Raw genomic sequence first — 18,604 nt, 5'->3', positions numbered from 1 at the left:
AGCAACACACAAGATAAGACCGCGGATCCTCTGGGCTCTGCCCAAATAGACTGGGCCTTGACTCATGCGACCTGCATCAACAGCACCAAGAGCTCACAGTACCAGCAACTCCGTTCCCACGTAAAATCTTTAATGAAAGTAAAAAAGTGTCAAAACATAACAAGTAATAAAAAATGTAAAGGGAGCTTTCTAGAACCACACACAGGGCTGCAGCCTACAGCGGGTCCTTTATTTGGCTAGGGGGTGAGCATTGTCTCGCTTCCACCTGCATTGCAATTTTTCTAGCCATAGACTGGCCAATGAGAAACTAAGTAAGAAAGACCGCTGTTTAAAGAGACGGCGCTGTGCTCAACCGGCTGTCACCATCAGCGCCAAGTAGAGTACAGTGGGCTCCACCCCTTGCATCCTTCGCCTAGGAAGCTTTTCCAACTTAAATATTGTCACAATCTTCGTATATAAATAAGCCTTTCAAACCTGTAAATATTGGTGACAGTAATATAGAAAATGGAACCAGACGTTTTGGTTTCCATCGCTTCAGAAGCTAAAGCCTGTTTTTTTTTTTTAGCCACCCAAAGCTTCTCAACATGGTGGATAAGCTCAAGCTTATAGTTGGCCACGTACTTGTCCTTTTGGCACCCTCGTGACTGATCCCATGAAAGGAGCATTAGTTGGTGTAACTCTAATATATTTATTGTGTAGTGGTTGGAGGGAAGGAAGTTGAAGGAGATGAGTGAGTTAGAACATGATGGGACAAATGCAGTTCGCATTCCCACTTGTTTTTAGCAAACTCTGGTGCGTCATTGTTTACGGGACAGATGCCTCGCTTGTAGGAAGGAGTTTGCAGTAGGGCTTGGTCTTAAAATACAGCATGTTTTGATTTTTGTCTACCTCGCAACTGGACTTCGAAGCACCTAAACGTGTGTAAGGTAGATTATGATTTAAAAGTTTGACTTGGTAGCTCGTTGACAATTGAGGTTTCTTATCCACTCATGAAGTCTGATGAATTAATCACAAAGCGTAGTATTAATTTGCTGGTCCTCTTGCAAGTGTGTTCGCTACTAACCGTGTTAATGACCAGACCACATTTCTCATTGACAGACCACAAAACTCACTATTCATAATAGTAGCCAGTTCACATATCTCATTGACATTATGAAATAGGGAATGGATTAAGATTCACAAAACCCAAAAAACACTGTTTGTACATTTTTGTTTACATAACTTACATAACTGCATTTGTTGATTTCTTATCATACGAATAAACTATTGCATTTGTATTGTATTGCAACTTCAAGATCTAGTTTGTTCCTCACTTTCGCCTAACATTTGAATTTTGAGACGACACGTTTTTATTGTTAAAATACACGTCAAAGAAGGTATGAGTCAAAAAACATTGTAAATAAAACTTTGCCTCCCCAAGTGACTTAATATTTGCTGACAATAGAACGATTTTAATCTTAAATCCCATTATGAGCTGTCAATTGGAGATACCTCTTGTGATCTATGCGGTTATGGCATCAACAATGTGCGGACCCTGGGAGCCTTTAATGGAAGCCTGGCCACTGCAGAGCAGTTCTGCGAGCCTTCAGTTACATAGGAAAGAGGTCCTGTGATTTGATATACTCTACTGCCTCCCGCTGGTTGTCAATTAAAATGCAGCTTTGATTATTTATTATCGTTTTGCTGCTCTATAGTTTCTTAATAAAGTTAGGTGGTCGCCCATTCACGTACTCGTGTACATCTTTTTAACTTTAACATCTCTGTGTTATGTTTATTTGTTCAGAGAATGTAGCTTTTCTCCTAAAAAAGCATGCCAGAGGTTCGACTTTGGTAGAGATGTTCATCCCAGCGTAAATGGATAACAGGGCTTGGTTGAAGAAGGGTACTGAGGTCAGCATTGATGTAAAAACACTTGCACTAATGGGAAGTCAGAAAAGTGAGAAACAATAACCTAGTTATTTCGAATGTATAAGGCTTTAATGGGTTGGCGTTTCGTCAGGTCGACAGAGCAGAAGGAAAAGTTGGGCATTGAAGGCCATTTTGAAAGAATAGAGGTTTCTTGCAGCTCGAGTAAGCAGATATTCCAGAGCAAAACGGCCTGGTACATGGAAAGAGTGAAACGTGGTGAGGCATAAACCTCATTGGGATACTTGGAAGGTTGATAGTTCCCGTTTGCACTGTTCTAGTAAAAATGTGACAATTTGCTGGGAGTCTGACTCTCTGAACCAGACTCGCCTTGTTAGGGACTCGAAGTCCCAGATTCCATTGTCCTGAGGAGAATGGGCAACGTTAATCCTAGCCTGCAATGCCTGCATTTAAGCATTTCTCAACTCCCGCTATGCGGGACGTGCTGAACCAGACTTGCTTTGTTGGGGACTCGAAGTCCCAGATGCCATTGTGCTGAGGAGGAGGGGACAATGTTTATCACGTTCCTAAAGTTCCTTTTGTAAAAATTGCTTTCTGGCCCATTGATAACACTTCACCCGGCCCGAGCTGGAAAGTACGGCCCGAGCCGGAGAGTATGGCCCGAACAAGAGAATACAGCTCAGTTGTGGATAGTAAGACTCAAGCCGGAGATTCCTGCCCGACTTCGGATGTAAAGATACGACTAGTAAATGACCTCTGTGAATACCAAAAGTCATAAAGTTAGACCTTTGACTCAGATTGCTTTAGTGAATAGGGCCCTTTGTCTTTAATCACTGTTTCAGAATTCAACTTGTCCAGGAAATGATTTATTCTCTCTTCTGTGATAACATAATTGTTTTTCCGATAGATAGATGCCGCAGGACTCGTTTTCTACTTTCTTTTACACCGGTGCATCTTTATCTTTTGATGACATTGAATAGTGACTGGTATGAAGGCAGAAAAGATTACGCAGCTCCCCTTCCATCCAGATGGTTTGTACAGTTTGTTCGTATGTAGGAAGCAGAATGTTGCTTTTGGCTAGCAAAGACCAAGGAGCCAATGAGTCCCGTTTCCATACCTTTTTACCTTGCAAATGTAATAATTTTTGCTGATTCACTAAACGGAATAAGAGTGCATAAGGCAATCTATGCAAGTCACAGAATCTCAGAACAGTGCATTGCATAAATTCATAAACGCAAGTTTTGCTTTTAATTCTTTCCTATCATGAAAACATTTTCACTGATGTAGAATTTTTTTTACCCGTAACCCCATGAAATAAGTATGTGTTGCCTTTCTTTTCCTTCCGGGAAAGATGCTGATTTTTTTTAATAAGGATTTTTTTTGTTTTTTCTAGGGGCGACATTACTTGAAGAATCTGAATGCTTTTACGTTTAAGAGTTTGTGTTTTTACTACTTTTAGATTGTCCGCTACCAGACAGTAACGGTCCCGTAGCTGCCCCAACAAGAGACTGTCCACATTCCTAAGTCTGATCTGTGAGTGGAAGACATCACTTGTTTGCTCGCCTAAGCTTTGATTATATGTGCCAAAACCTTTGTGGCTCGAGATCATTTATGCCAATATGGAAACCATTCTTTGGCATAATTAGAATTTACTTGGTTCAATAACTTGAATCCTATATATAATAAAGACAGAGAAGCTTGCCTTTGCTGTGCATTCTTCCTATGAGTGAATGCCCCAATAAATTCTCTTTGAACTGTTTTACTTTATATATAAAGTGTTCACATGCCTAAGGGCTTCTTGGCACTAATGCACACAAGATCTGGACTGGTCCTGGTATAGTATGAGAAGGTGTAATGCCTAAAAGGCTACAGACCGAGCTGGAGGAACAGCACAGTTTAATGTTTCTGAAAAGGTCTTCGCAATGGGTTGGGGATGGGTGGTGAGATGTTTCTAGAGTTGGGCTTCCTGTCCACAGAAGTCTGTCCCTGGTAGTTTACCTCAGAGTAGTTATTCAAAAGGCTGGGTCACCACACCTGAGCATGACTTTTGCTGGTACGAAATGCTTTGAACTTGGTGCACTAACATATTAGCAGGCATTGTAATCTCACCAAAACTGGAGCACTGCTTTTTTTGTAAGGGCAAATATAGATGTAGATATATAGATATATCACAAGATGTTAACCCCTTCCATACTGATGGCGAACCCCAGCCGTCATGCACTACGGTGCTCGTGTGCTGATGACGGCTGGGGTTCGTCACGGCCCGCCCCTGTTCGTGCTGTTTACAGCACACCAGGGGAATCGCAGCCGCATGGAAAGGGTTAAAGATCATAACAATTATTGTTATCAAGTCTGTGTAATATCAGACCTTCTTCCCAAGATATGACGTTTGGACTCAGAATGCCTATATCCTTGGTAGGATTCAGAATTTGTAATTTGAGGGGAGAGAGAGAGATTGTCATAAATGAAAATACCAACATTTCTCACTTCCACAAAAGGCTGAGTACAAAGTCCCAAGGACTTAGACCAGAAAACAGAGTTGCAGTTGCTCTCCTTAGTACAGTACACAGGATCTCATCCTACTACACTGCATCTTCTGAGGACTGTAAATTGAAAGAAAAGCTACTTGCTGTGTCTTGCTTTCCCTGTGTTTTCTGTGTCCCTTCACCACCATGAATACGGCGCTGCATGGAATGTTTTATGTCCTTGGAGTGTTTGTCTGGCATTGTCACCTGGTGTGCGAGCGGTTGAGCATGAAAGTCCCATGCTCCTGGTGGGATATACACTTATAACCTGCAACTGATGTTCTTAAGTGCATCCTGATCTATTAATAAGGAAGCTACCTTTTTGGACTGCAGAGTCCAGACTGTGACTGGGCACAAAGAACTTTGCAACCCCACTGCCTTATTTCTCCTGATGTGTTTTTTTTAACTAATAATTCTTTATTTTAAGTATATCCAACGAACCCATCCTATCCTACCAAGCAGGAGTTTCTTTTCATGGGGCAAAAAACTCAGGAATTTCATGGCAAATTGTAACCATTTTATAAATTCCAAACTGAAACAGTAAGATTCCAGCTATAAAACAACTTTCAAGATGATATGCTTACGTAAAAAATTTCAGAGTTGCTTACAGTTAGCATATTTAACACACTGCGTGTAACATGGTGCAAAAAAAGTAACTTCTGTAATTATCGAGCACAGCTTGTACAGTAACAAAATAATTTCCTCATTACATCAACCTCCCACCCTCCGCAGATAGCATATAATTGAAATGCTCTTAAAATATTTTTGGGGAATTTTAGCTTAAGTGTTCTCTCTATTTTCAGCCTTTTGCAAGCATCACATGCTTTTGTATCTGGAGTGGAAACTGAATTTGACATGATCATGCGTTTATATTAACAATTGTTTGTGAAGAAGAAATTGTTAATTATGATCAAATGTTTTTTTTGTGTGTACCAGGGTGTTTTGTCTGACATTACAAAGGTCACTCGCCTCCATGGCTTTGATCCTGTTTACCTCGTCCTCTTGGTTGGGATGGTGATGTTTGTGCTCGGCTTTGCTGGATGTGTAGGTGCACTCCGGGAGAATATTTGCCTCTTGAAGTTTGTGAGTATCAAATAAAGTTGTTTTGATCAGTGTGTTCGAAGGCATTTTATTCTGAAAAGAGGAAATCCTTTTGAAGTCACTGGACAGTGCACTGCTTTCACCCTTTTACCATTCAAGTTATTTGTCTGAACTTGGTCCTCAGTTGGTGGTGATTGAAGGTCACCAAGATGGAAACTTGGTTCGTATTACCCTCCCTGTGACAGTCTTGCAGCTTCACTGGCCTGAAAATAATCACTTGCTTTGCACAGTGGTATATATTTCAATATGTTAGTTGACGTTTCAAGAGAACCTTAGTGTGGGATGATTTCTACATCAATTAAATTCTTGTCTTGATTGACACTATGGCTGATAAATTGAGGCAACACCTTCCATCTCACTCACTTGAGGACCCTTGCAAAGTATAGTTGAAACTAGTAGTTGGCCCAATTTGGAGGGAAACTTGAAAATGTCAAAATTGAGGCAACACCTTCCATCTCACTCACTTGAGGACCCTTGCAAAGTATAGTTGAAACTAGTAGTTGGCCCAATTTGGAGGGAAACTTGAAAATGTCACTTTTTGTGTTTAACCTGTTCAGCGAATCTATGACTTTCATTGAATGCGTTTGTGTTTTCATACTCACTGTTCATACATCTATCCTTTGTAAATATGTTTAATTGAAGGCAAGTGTAACAGGTCATGTGGATGTCATAACTTACATTGACACTTATTCATGCTCTTGTGGGACTTCAGCATTGAGTGCATTGCTACGTATTCCCTTGTAAGAACTGTATCATGGTTAATGTGCCATAAGATCATATTGCCAAGAACCGACTTGAGGAACATTGAGAAGAGGGAAGTGTTTGATGCAGGAAGGGGTGAGATGATGATTTGAAGGGATGGTGTGACCATTAACTTGCACATTTGTCTCCTCTCAGTTCTGTGGTGCCATCGTTTTGATCTTTTTCTTGGAGTTGGCCGTGGCCGTGCTGGCTTTCCTTTTCCAGGACTGGGTGAGGGACAGAGTCAAGGAGTTCTTCGAGAACAATATTAAGGCTTACAGAGATGATATTGACCTCCAGAATCTCATCGACTCTCTGCAGAAAGCTGTAAGACTGCTACTTGTGTTTCCTGGTTTTTAAACGTGTTCATTTCAATTAATGTATTTTTCTTACTTTGAGGATATATTCTGCTTGGAAAACAGTCACTGGAGACGGTTCCTCTCAGTGCCTTATTTAGATGAAACTACAGGAGAGTAATTAAACTGGAGAAGGAGCAATGATAAGTTAAGGATTACTTCTTATTGATGGCCTGTTTACCACCCAAGTTTACCTCATAACATTACTCTTGACCATTTCATCCAGGCCCGCAAAGCTGTAACTCCATTCACAAGCCTGAACCCTCCCGCTCCTCATTTTACCATAGTCCATTACTGTTAAAGAATTCCTACCAAAATCTCCTCTGTAGTTCTCTATAAGCCAGGAAACTGCACAGTTCACAAGACAAATCCTGTCTAACCAATTATTCGACCCACTTTTGCATCTGCTTCAAAATCATATTTACTAGTATTAAAAGCCTGAATATTTTAACTGTATCAGCTCATACACCAAAACAGTGCCGTGTTGCAGTGAGAGCTCCCTTCCAAACCTTCTCCACTACGCCCAGCACGTCCTTCAAAGACCACAGTATAAATGCAGGCTCTACCAACCAAGCACAAGCGGTCAGAACATCCTCTAAGCCATACACATCGAAAATTGTAAGTATCCATTATTGTGACTTCATCTCTCATACATCTCTGCTTCACTTGGCACGTTTGTCGGCACACAATTGGAGCACCCATTCATACCTCTTGCATGACTCCCAACAATTCCAACAGAAAGTACTCTATAAATATATCCTCACTGTGAAGTTGGCCTGATATATGATGTCTCCAATTCAGGGGGCACCTTGTATCAGTCCAAACAATCCCTTATGGTGGTGGTTGTAAGTCAACCTTATAGACAAGCTATCCTAGGGGTAGCATGGACTAAGCAGCCTTCAGGCTAAACTCAAGAGGGCATGTGAAGCCAGCTGTTTCACCATTCACAATCCTGTAATATCAAATGAAAGGACACCACACAAGTTATATATTATAAAAATATATGTATTTATTTTCAGAATAATCCTCTATACTCTTTGAGTCTAGAAGCACAAGCGTTTAAACAAAAGTACAGTAAAACATATGAAAGTTGCACAATTATGGATGAGGCCCAGGGGCCACTCAAACCATATACTAAAATAGTGGTATAAGTATCACTAATCGAACAGTGGTAAGGCCCGAGGCCTTGGGAATCGCTGGGGCGATTCGGGACTAGCAGTGGTGAAGTCGGGAAAAGCCCGAGGAACTCGGGTGCAGCGCTTAAAGCACACGCATGCACCAATGCAAAGTCAATGGTGCGTAAAAGTTACAAAGTTACTGTTTTAGGAGTCTTCCGACTGGACTAGAATTGTCAAACTTTAGACTTAGACACTAGAGGTGTATACCAATGCAGGAGCCCCAGCGTTCACGAATTACCTCACCCACAGGAAGCGGGTGCATAGGTGCCAAAGTGTGTCGGGTTTCGTCACGAAATCTGATGGTGCCTGGAGATGAAGATGCTGCAGGCGTCCTAAAGAGAAGAGTCTGGTTGGATCCAAGGGTGGATCGAAGATGTAGAGTACCTGAAAGCAGAGGGTTCAGAGTCTGGGTCACTCAGCAGTGACCAGGGTGGAACCAGGCAATGTCAGGCGCAATCAGGTGGTTGTCGAGAAGCTTGTCTCCGCTGCCACGTGGACTCTGGGGCACCGAGGATGTCCAGGAGTGGATCACGAGCTGTCCCACGAAGGCTCTCGCTGTTGGCGGTGTTTGCTTCTGGATTGGAGCTAACAAGCCTTGGCAAAGGCAACCCACGCAGGATTCGAAGCTCGCTTCTTACTCGGACCAGCAAGGTCAGAGTGGGTGCTCCTTTTCAGGGGAGCGAGGGCCAGTCTGGAGCAACAAGACTAGCAGAGCAAATTCAAAGGTTCGTCGGTACTGGGGCCACTAGCCAACGGGCAAGCGACCTGACCAACGCGTCGAGCAGGAAAATGCAGTAGGGCCCCACGCAGCACTCTGTGAGTGTGGAGGGGTGAGCTTTGGTGCAAAAGCTGCTCGGGGCTGGGGCTTCTCAAACCCCAATGCACAGCGTCGAGGGAGCCTCGGGAGCTGCACGGTCAACACTTCGTGGTTTTTCCAAGATGGCCGGCTCCACGCTTCAGGTCGCCTCCACTGGTCTCAGATTCGCTGGGACTGTGGATCGGGCTGTTGGAAGGTGGGAAAGCTGGGTCTTGTCGATCTCTGTCGCTCGAGTTCTGGCGGGAACTGCAACAAAGCAAACAGTGAGGTGCTGGATGGTGCCTGTTTGCACAGGGTGGTCACTCCTTGACCAAAAGAGAGATTCTTCAGTCTTCCACGTCGAGTGGGATGTTGAAGGATCCAGAGTTCTGTATCAAAGTTTCAGTCAGGATAATCTGAAATGCGCTGGCACTGCTCCCACCTTTATTCCAAATCTATGGGCTGGATTACCTGCTAGGTCCCTCCTATGGGTGGGACCAAGGAAGGGGATGGTTGCACCCCTTTCCCTTTGTCCAGTTTCGCGCCAGGACTGGGGCTGGTGTGCCCCAGAACCGGTTTGACTGGATAATGCAAGGGGATGCCTTGTGCTCCCCAGGCAGTGTCTAGTTTCTTTCAAACTTCCCTGCTACAATCCACTATTTCCTGTCTGGGGAGGTGTAGCACCTCCCTGCGACAGGAAACCCTTTGTCCAGGCCTCCCCTGCCAAGTTTCGGTCAGCAGTAGGAGGTCAGACTCGTGTCTGTGGCAGCAGCATCCTTTTTGTGATGCTGAGGCTCTGGTTAGGATTAACCGCGTTTCAGTAAAGTAACATGTCTTCTCCCTCTAGAAGGGTGGAATGCTACCCCCGTCGCCAGGACTGGCGAGGGGGTAGTATTCCAAAACGTATGACACCATACACGACCTGTTTTGATAAAGCCAAACCCAAGTTAGCACATAACCGCGAGGATTATAATGCACTTAAGAGTATATGGTATGGCATTATCCCGGAACAGCTAAGGGAGTTGGTCCCGACAGCTGCAGACAGGCTCAGCTCATGCTAGAGCACCATCTCACATAAAACCAAGCACTCTGCCTCCAGGATTGTTAAGGCCTGCCATAGGAGTGACTTATAGGTATATATGTGACCAGATATAGGTTTAGATATAGGTATACTATATCTAAGCAAGGTGTGTACACCACCTTGCCCCAGCTGAGTGATCAGCCAGTTGTGTCAATTTAAGTACCAGCCAGGGGTGGCGAAAGATATGCTGCAGCCCCTGGTAGTCCTTGGATGCACCTATGCCCTGGGCACCTATAGTGCACTGTATAGGGGCTGATAAGGTGTCCAGTACCAAATTGGTTATGCACCTAGGGTGCATGGAGTCCATTTTGCAGAGAGAGCAGATAGCCTGGGACCCTGATTAGCAGGATCCCAGGCCAACTAAGTCGAAAACCAGCTAAACACTAGGCAAAAAACCTGGGGTAACCAGAGTCCGGTATCCACCCTCCTACACTCACCATTCTTCCACAGCAAATGGAGTAGCCACTTAGACAAACAGCTGAGAACATGTCGGTCTTAATCAGGCGTATGAGACTAAACAAATGCTACAATTCAGTACACTGTTTACGCTGCTACAAATGGTTGATGCTTAACACTGAAATCTCATGAGATCTGTATGGTGAGAAAATGTAATTGCATAATTGCACCCACCCAGTGCACTGTTCTTCTTTGTTTATCTTTGATAAACGTTTCAGGAAACAGGTTGGTTAAATCACGTTTTCACTAGCAAGCCTCTTAAGATTTATTGAACTTTAAATGTTACTCATTAATTTCTTCTGGGCAGACTTAAAGAACATCTACTGAAGAACAGTTTAATTTTCCATATTCTTTGAGAATTACTGCTTAGTGAATGTCTCAAATATTTTTACGTGGGTAGGAATAACGTGCTGGATTCTCTACAGATCTCTCCTGGGTGAGCCCCACAAAACTTTACTTTGGAACGAAGAAACTCTTTTATATGTTCATGACTTTTTACCTAACTGGAGTTAAATGTCTGTGGAACAGATCTACAAATCATTTTTGAGCTCACAAATGGACTAATTTGCAGACTCGGGCCATTTGCTGCTGCAAATGCTTTTTTTAAATGTACAACCAACAAAGTGGGATTCTACAGAATCCCAGTTTGGGTTTGTGATTCGGTATTTGGAATGGGCATTTTTAGGAGGGCATCCCTTCCACATACCGCTTTGCAATGGTATGTATTCATTGAAAAAAGAATAATTTTTTATGAGCAGTTCAAAACTTGTGGTAGCCCATTTTCAAACTGGATCGGGTCCCCTTTAAGTATGTTAAAAAATATTCTTTAATAGCAGCCAGTGGTCTCCCGGACCACTGCCTAACTTAAGAAAAGAAAGAAAGAAAAACAGTCAGACTTTTTTTTATTTATTTTCTTTTTTTAACACATTCCGTTTTTCTTTAAGGACAATGGGTTGCAATTACAAAAAAAAAAGTTGCTTTATTTAAAAGCTATTACAGACATGGTGGTATGCTAACCCTAGCAGGCCACCATCCCTGTGACGGCTGTCATCACATATGGGTCGCAAACTGCGACCGGCCTCATGTAGTCATGAATTGGTTGATATAAATTTTATACATTATGAATAGCGATTTGCTATAGGTAATTTGGAAAAAATCGGGATTTGAAAATCGCTATTCCCATATGGCCCTATCTCAAATTGAAGTGTACCTTACATCTACCTACTCTGAAATGGTTAAGTCTATATTTTGTGGATGAATAGCATCTGGGTGCTTTTGCTTTCCTAGGAACTTTGGGTCTCTAAATTCCCCGTAAAGTACACAGAGGTGGACCGTACAAATAATTCCATATGGATTGGTACAGAATTGCTCCTAGTTCCTAGAATTGGCGTGAACTTTACCAATATTTTCCTCTAATACAAATATCTTCCCAGTAACCTATTCTTTAACTTTCCTTCTAGATCGCTTGCGAACAAACCTTTGAGAAACATTTCCATGATTCTTCCCTTCCCTCTACATCACAGTTGGTGTACCTATAAGCACATCACCAGAAACTGCAACACTGTAACTTTCCTCTTCGTAACACAAGCAGCTTTGGCCACTCAATTTAAAGTGTAGTTGTCTCTGTAAACTGTGATTTCTCTTCTTATTCTTATGATTTACTTGAACACTTTCATACAGTGCCTGTGTCTATTCAGTTATATCAAACACACCAAAAGGGCCAGGGGAAATTTAGAGACCAGCCGGTATTATCTCCGCACAACAAAAGTCAGACACACAATGAAACACCCAGTTCTAGGAAGCTAAAGTAATAGTATGTGAACTTAGGTGTCCGGGGATATTTCCTTATTTGGATGAAAACCCTCACCCACTTATGGTGGCATGCTTCATCATCGGCTTCCTCTTTACACCACAAAGCATTGTGGTGTGGGCTACAACAAATTAGGAGGAGCTCTTTTGATGTTTTGAAAAGGCCCTATTGGAGAAAGTGGTGTGGGTGAATAATGCAGTGTGTAAAAGTGTAATAGTACTAGTGAAGCAAGTGGATTAAAGCTAACTCAAATAGTAGGCTTCATTCTTTTCTGTTGAGTCCTCTATTCCCGGCGACAGTATGGTGTGTACCCTGAGCCCCTTGCCAGGGATAGTTTCAAAGCTTCTATTGGCCCTCTGTCCAACTGATGATGGGGCTTTGGGCTCCCAACACTTCAAAGCTGACGCTTGTTTTTGCACCTCATGTGACTTTGCTGCTGAAGGATTCTTGGGAGCCAAAGCATTTTTCTGTGCTGCCTTCAAAGGCTTAGTCAGCACTCATGGACGGGGCTAGAACATCTGATTTGGCCCCAGTGGTTGGCTAGGACTCTGCACCGAGGCCTTCGTCTGGTGGACCCGAAGTCTGAACACAGACTTTGGCGCTTGATGCATGACCCTCTTGAGGTCGGTGCTTGGCCTGTCATTGCCATTGTGGATGTGGAGGGTTGTGTCTTTCACACAGTCAACGTCTTTTGTAGGACAAGAGCACTTCCTCTGCCTCACAGTTGTGTGGGCTCAGTTCTGGGTTGAGGCAGACACTCTGTTGATCCAAAGTCTCTGGCTGTGGCTCCTCCTTGAAATATTGCCCCGAAGAGTTCAGGGGTATTGTCTTCCTGACGGTGGGCCATGGTAAGTCGAGCTAGGTGTCCATCTTAAAGGTACAGGGGTGTTGTTTTGTATCGGAAGATGAGGCAGGCCAGATGGTGATCCGTCCAGTGGTATTTCGAATGGCAGTTTGGACAGAGTCTGGAAAAGGGTTCTTTCCATTACAGATTGTAAGTTTGCTGTGGAAGAAGCTGAAGAGAAGGCCCCAGGTAAGGGAGGTTGGGGGCAGTGTAAGGAACTCTGTTATCAAAGTCAACGGATGTGACGAAGCAGAAGGAGACTGTTTATGCAGATATAGGTGGAAGAACCGAGAGTTAGCCATGCAGAACAGTGGAGGGAGTAGACACGAAGCTGCCAGATGCACGTCCAAACCAGATGATGGAAAGGAAAAAAATCTAACAATGGAGCTGATGCCCATGCTTATTACCAGTAATAGGTGGAATCCCCCATAATTCGTGACTCGAAGACTCCTTCATTGAAAAACAAGTTGCACACGTCCAAGCCCAACACTAGATGGCTGGAGTATGCACAGCATGTCAATTTACAGCACTGCATGCTACATGCATATGCTTACAGGGTAAGTAATATTTTCCTTACTCACCCTCCTCTAAAATCTTGTTGTCCTCTACAAGACAACATGCATTCTTTCTTTTGGATTTTCTCTTTTGCTATAATATTACTCCACAGGTTGGCTAACCTCTTTATTGCCTACTTGACACAAGCCTATTGATTCAATTTGTCTTCCTGGACCTGTTCAAGATATCGCTGCCCTTGATCGCTCTGTACTTTTAATAAACCTCTGGTTAGTTTACAGTCTTCCTCAGCATATGCATGGATTTTTATATTCTGGTTTATCGCAACATCTTTATCACAAATAGGAATCCACTTTTAGTAAAACAAACATGAGACCAATCAAGAGCTAGTGTGCTCCTGCAAAATGTGTAGTTCCTACAATCACAACGTCTAGATAAATCTAATAGTCCTAGCATGTGGACTTAGCTTTAGAATAAGCTGACTGGTCATGGTTCCTCCTCTCCCTCTTTAATGTTAAAGCACAACTGACCAAAGAGTGGTTGTACTATGACTAGTATTTGCCCAAGGGGAAGACCTACACAAATGATCTTTTTAGAGTAAAGCCAACGTTACTATCTGACCAGTTGTCACTCACAAATAGGATTGAACATTACCCCATTCTTTTGATATACATGGCCTCCATCTGAGTTCCTAAGTCCTGTACCAGCCTAGTCAGATAGCTAAAGATATTTCAGAAAGTATACCGAAGGTTTTGCCAAAGACTATGAATACAGTCTACCTTACCCTCTCCAAAAGGAGACAAACTGACAAGGATTGTTCAGCAACATGTCCAGCAATGGGAGCAACCTCCTTTAACATTTACTCTAGGAACAGACCTGTTTAGCATCTGCAAAATCTCGAAACATTGCATTGTTCATATTGCAGAGCACCCGGGTGCTATGAGCATGTATAAAAGCTTAATTAAATGAAAATTAGTCTGTAACCGATACTGTATTTTTGTTTCTCTGCAGAATATGTGCTGTGGTGCCCAAAGTCCGGATGACTGGAATTTGAATGAATACTTTAACTGCACGCTTGACAACAATAGCCGGGAGAGATGTGGCGTACCTTTCTCATGCTGTACCCCAGACCCAGCTGTGAGTTAATTCTGTACAGTGTGTCATTGACTGTTGAAGCTAGCAGTTCCTATCCTTCGCTAAAGGATATCCTGCCCTTATTCCATAAAAAAAGGTTAGCGCTAATTGCACTGTTGTAGCTCATCGCACTACAAATGGGCCAATTTTGGAAACCAAAAAAGATGTCCTTAGCAATCTACCTACTCTGGTCACATGCATATATTTTAACCCTTTCCATGCTCATGACGAGCTCAGCTCGTCATGAGGCACAGTGGAGCTGTGCTGATGACGAGCTGAGCTCGTCATGGAAGTACCAAAATCACACTTTCCAGCACAGGAGGGGAAAATGCACAGCAGCGATGTGGTTAATCACCACATAATTCTTGTGAAAACATTTTGATAGTTCCATCAGTTGGTCAAGTACAGTTTGGTAGGTCAAACTTTAATACAAGCCCATTGATGAGCATTACAATTAAAAATCGAGTTAGTTAAAAGTGCAGTTACATCCATGAAAAAATGCAGTCGGAGAATAAATAATATATTGCATTAGTTGATGAGTGCAGTTACACTGTATAATTACATGATTAACTAAAAAGATCCCTCAAGTACCTACATTAGAGAGGACTTTACTACCATTCTATATGAAAAGCAGTATGAAATATTTCTCTCCTTTTTTGTCCCTTCCTCTTTAACGATCTTGGATGCAATTAGGGGAGTGGAATGCGCCACTGATGTTAATTACAGGACTACAAAAAAACAGTCGGTGGCAAAGCCAATAATTCACCCCATGCAAGAGCTATTGGCTATGCCAATGTGTTTTAGCCATGTGTTATATGGGAAACCGCTTTTACAACGTAGGATTTACAAAGCAATGCCTTTACCACACATCCTTTATCTCGCAATACTGTTGCCATGCATTGCCTTTGCAATACAAACTTTTACCACGCATGCCTTTACAACGCACGGTAAGTGTATATAAGGTGTGTGTGTGTGTGTGTGTGTGTGTGTGTATATATATATATATATATATATATATATATATATATGTGTGTGTGTGTATATATATATATATGTATATATATATATATATATATTAAATGTAGGGTTTAGGGGTAGGTAAGGGTGTTTTTAGGTTATAGGGGTGGGTAAGGGAATTAGGTTGGCAAGGTTTTTCTTTTTTACCTTATATATATATACACACACACACACACACACACACACACACACACACACACACACACACACACACACATGGTGTTGTAAAGGCATGCGTGGTGAAGAGCATGACTAAACATTAATGGGATAGAGTGGAGTGGAGTGGTGTGGAGTGGAGTACATTGGCATAGAGTGGAGGGTGGTGGAATGGAGCAGAGTGGTGTAGAGTGGCCTGCAGTGAAGTGGTGTGGAGTGGCATAGATTGGAGTATGCAAGGTGTGGTAGCGCACTGCCGTTACAAACATTACATTTTCACATGAAAAGGCCATTACTTTTGCACAGACATACAGATTTATTGATAAAACTATACAGCGAACAAATGGTAATAGGTGGAAATGGCATTACTAGTGTATTGATTTGATTGTATTAAAAAAATTGTTTCCACCACACTTCAGAATTGCAAAATAATGTGCTTCTTTTGTGCTTTCATAATTCTGATATATTCTGAAGTATTTGCATGGTTCATATACAGACATTTAAATTTAGTTGTGTACTAGGAAAAATCCTTTCCTATCCCCAGTACTCCAAAAGATTGTCACATAAATCCTCTCACTTCGAAGTCTGAGAAAGAAATGTAAACACCAAGTTCCCTCTGAAGAAAGAGCCTGACTTTGGACCTCTGTCTTTGAATGCACAGCAAATGTGACAAGACCGGAACAAAATGTAAAGGCCTGTTTACAGAAAGTGAGTACTCGCAAAAAGAATACAATAAACAGGCCATTATCCTCTGCTCGGCGAAAGACATACTGGACAGCCTAAAGCACATCAAGCCAACAAATATAAAGCAAGCAACTGTGAGTTAAACACAAAGCCATTAATAAGTAATGGGTGGAATGTTTTCCCAGGGAAGCTTACAGAATGTCCACAAGACTTATTTCACAACAAGATAGCTGCGCAGTATCAAACGCTGTGTGAAAACATATGATTGTACCTTGTGGGGAGTGTTTTTTTCATTTTGGTTCAGCTGCTGTCAACGAATTACAGGTGGGTTAGCTGCTTTTAGCTGTAGTCTTTATAGGATTAAGATAACTTGTTTTTGTAAAGCGCGTGTTAACCCAGCAGGGTATCTTGGTGCCGAATAACAAATGTTTATTTTTATCCAACTCAATACTTATTTTGATGAAAGGCTGAGTGGACCTGCTGGGATTTGAATCTGTGACCATGAGGTCAAACACAGGCCCCTACAGTGGGCTAATTAGTCCACAAAGCCTCCAGACCCTGCTACATTGCATTACGTATGCAGTGTGCAAGTTATGCTGCCACTTTCACTATATCATTTCTTTCTGTAAACTCTATAAAACCATTCATATGCATCATTTGTGTACAGCAATGCGTCTATATCACATTAATTTACACTGTCAGGATAAATGATGCTAAGCTTCATGTTTAAGCATTAGTTTAAAGTGAAAACAGTCTTCCACAATGCAGTGCAACCCCCATCTCGACCATGTTGCTACTTTTTTTATTTCACGACCTGTAATACAACATGTGGCTTATTCACATTCAAAACCTGTTTGTGTGAATTGCACAGCCATCAGCTTCTTCCCTGTCTGGACTTCTGATGAAGTTTTCAATTTTGTGCTTCACTGATGCATTGGCCAGCTGTTTTTGGTGATGTCATCTGCTGCAGTGTTTGTTTGACATGTATTCATTTTAATTTATTTTAAATGTTATAATTTGCCGCTCTCCAATGAAATTGCAATTGTGTAGTACACAAAACCCTTTAAAGAGATGGATAATTTCTTTACATTAAACCCATGGAACAATAGAGACTTGAGAGAGAGAGAGACGTCCCTGGGGGCCAACTACCCCTCCTGCACCTCCAGTTTGTTCCACACAGCAGGATTGCGGAGAACTTGTCAAATGCATGTCCCCTTTCTCCACCACGCAGCAAACACTCCTCCTGGCACCCTACTTGTAGGGGGATGAAGCCCCCTTGGCTGTTGATGGTCCTTGGTGGGCCAAATACCCCTCCTATTACCTCCAATAAGTCCCATACAGCAGTAATGTTGAGATCTGAGAGCAGGCCTTGCCCAGTTTCTCCACCACTCTCCAAAAGTGCATCCTGTCAAACCACTATTATTTGGGGCGGAAGTCCCCTTGGCTCCTGGGGGCCAACTAGCCCTCCTGTTACCTCCAGTAAGGCTCACACCGCTGGGTTGCTGAGAGGTGCAGCAGGGACGTGGCAGTCCCTGGGGTGGCACGTGGGTTCCCCGCATTAATTTTATGTTTAGCCCCTTGGAAGTGACGGTACAAAGGTACGTAATAATTGTATGTTTAGCCCAGTGAAGTTGGCTCTCCCTGGGGCGTGAGCGGGTCCACCCGCATACATAAGTGCCCCGGGGAGGTGGCAGTCTCGGGCTGCACACACCACCCACAACACAATTCTTTTCAGATTTGCTCTAGGAAGTCGGGGGTCCCCACGTACAGAGAGTACTGTGCAGGCACCCCCCGCATACATGAAAAGCAGTGCCCTAGGAAGGTGGCGGTCGCCAGTGCTTTTATTAGCCATAGGAAGGGGGCCCTGTGCGACCCCCCTGCTTTTTTAAATTAGTCATGCCCTCGGGACCTGGCCCAACCGGGGGCTGAGTTCGAAACAGGCACGGGAGACCGCGCTTGTTTATTTTTTCAATTTTGCCGTGAGTACAAGGATCTACCCGTGAATTCAAATCAAAATCGAAAAAAAACGTTTAGTCCACAGCAGGGTTCCTCTGGGACCCCACCACCACTTCTAGAGGGTCGGGGTATTCCAACCCTGCCTTTTCTTTATTTTATATTTTTTGTGTAGGACTCTTCTCAGGTCAAGTCCCAAGATTGTTGCCAACACTTCCTGGTTGAAGTTTTGGCAGCCAATCAGATTACAGCACTGTGACTGTCTGATCCGCATTTCTATATATCTATATTTTTTACCTTTAATATCTCTAAAACGAGAGAGCGGATTTACATCAAATCTGCATAACCAATTCTACATTTCTGCCAAATGTAGTATAATTCTGTCCAGTGGTT

The 18,604-nt window shown here is 42.8% G+C and overlaps 1 protein-coding gene across 2 annotated transcripts in view; it reads left to right on the top strand.

Moving 5' to 3' along the window:
• TSPAN14 (tetraspanin 14) overlaps positions 1 to 18,604 on the top strand; it is a 295,722-nt gene that overhangs the window by 226,207 nt on the left and 50,911 nt on the right. For both annotated transcript variants that reach the window (XR_015295897.1, XM_086921992.1), the window contains exons 4-6: positions 5,328 to 5,474; positions 6,390 to 6,560; positions 14,279 to 14,404. Coding sequence is in view for 1 of the 2 variants with exons in the window: in XM_086921992.1 (XP_086778118.1) it covers positions 5,328 to 5,474; positions 6,390 to 6,560; positions 14,279 to 14,404 (444 nt within the window). In the remaining variant the exon portion in view is untranslated. The remainder of the gene's footprint in view (positions 1 to 5,327; positions 5,475 to 6,389; positions 6,561 to 14,278; positions 14,405 to 18,604) is intronic.

The sequence above is a fragment of the Lissotriton vulgaris genome, chromosome 5 (genome assembly GCF_964263255.1).
Source record: "Lissotriton vulgaris chromosome 5, aLisVul1.2, whole genome shotgun sequence".
Classification (NCBI taxonomy): domain Eukaryota; kingdom Metazoa; phylum Chordata; class Amphibia; order Caudata; family Salamandridae; genus Lissotriton; species Lissotriton vulgaris.
Note: the sequence above shows the minus strand (reverse complement) of the source record. Positions and strands in the feature narration are given on the sequence as shown.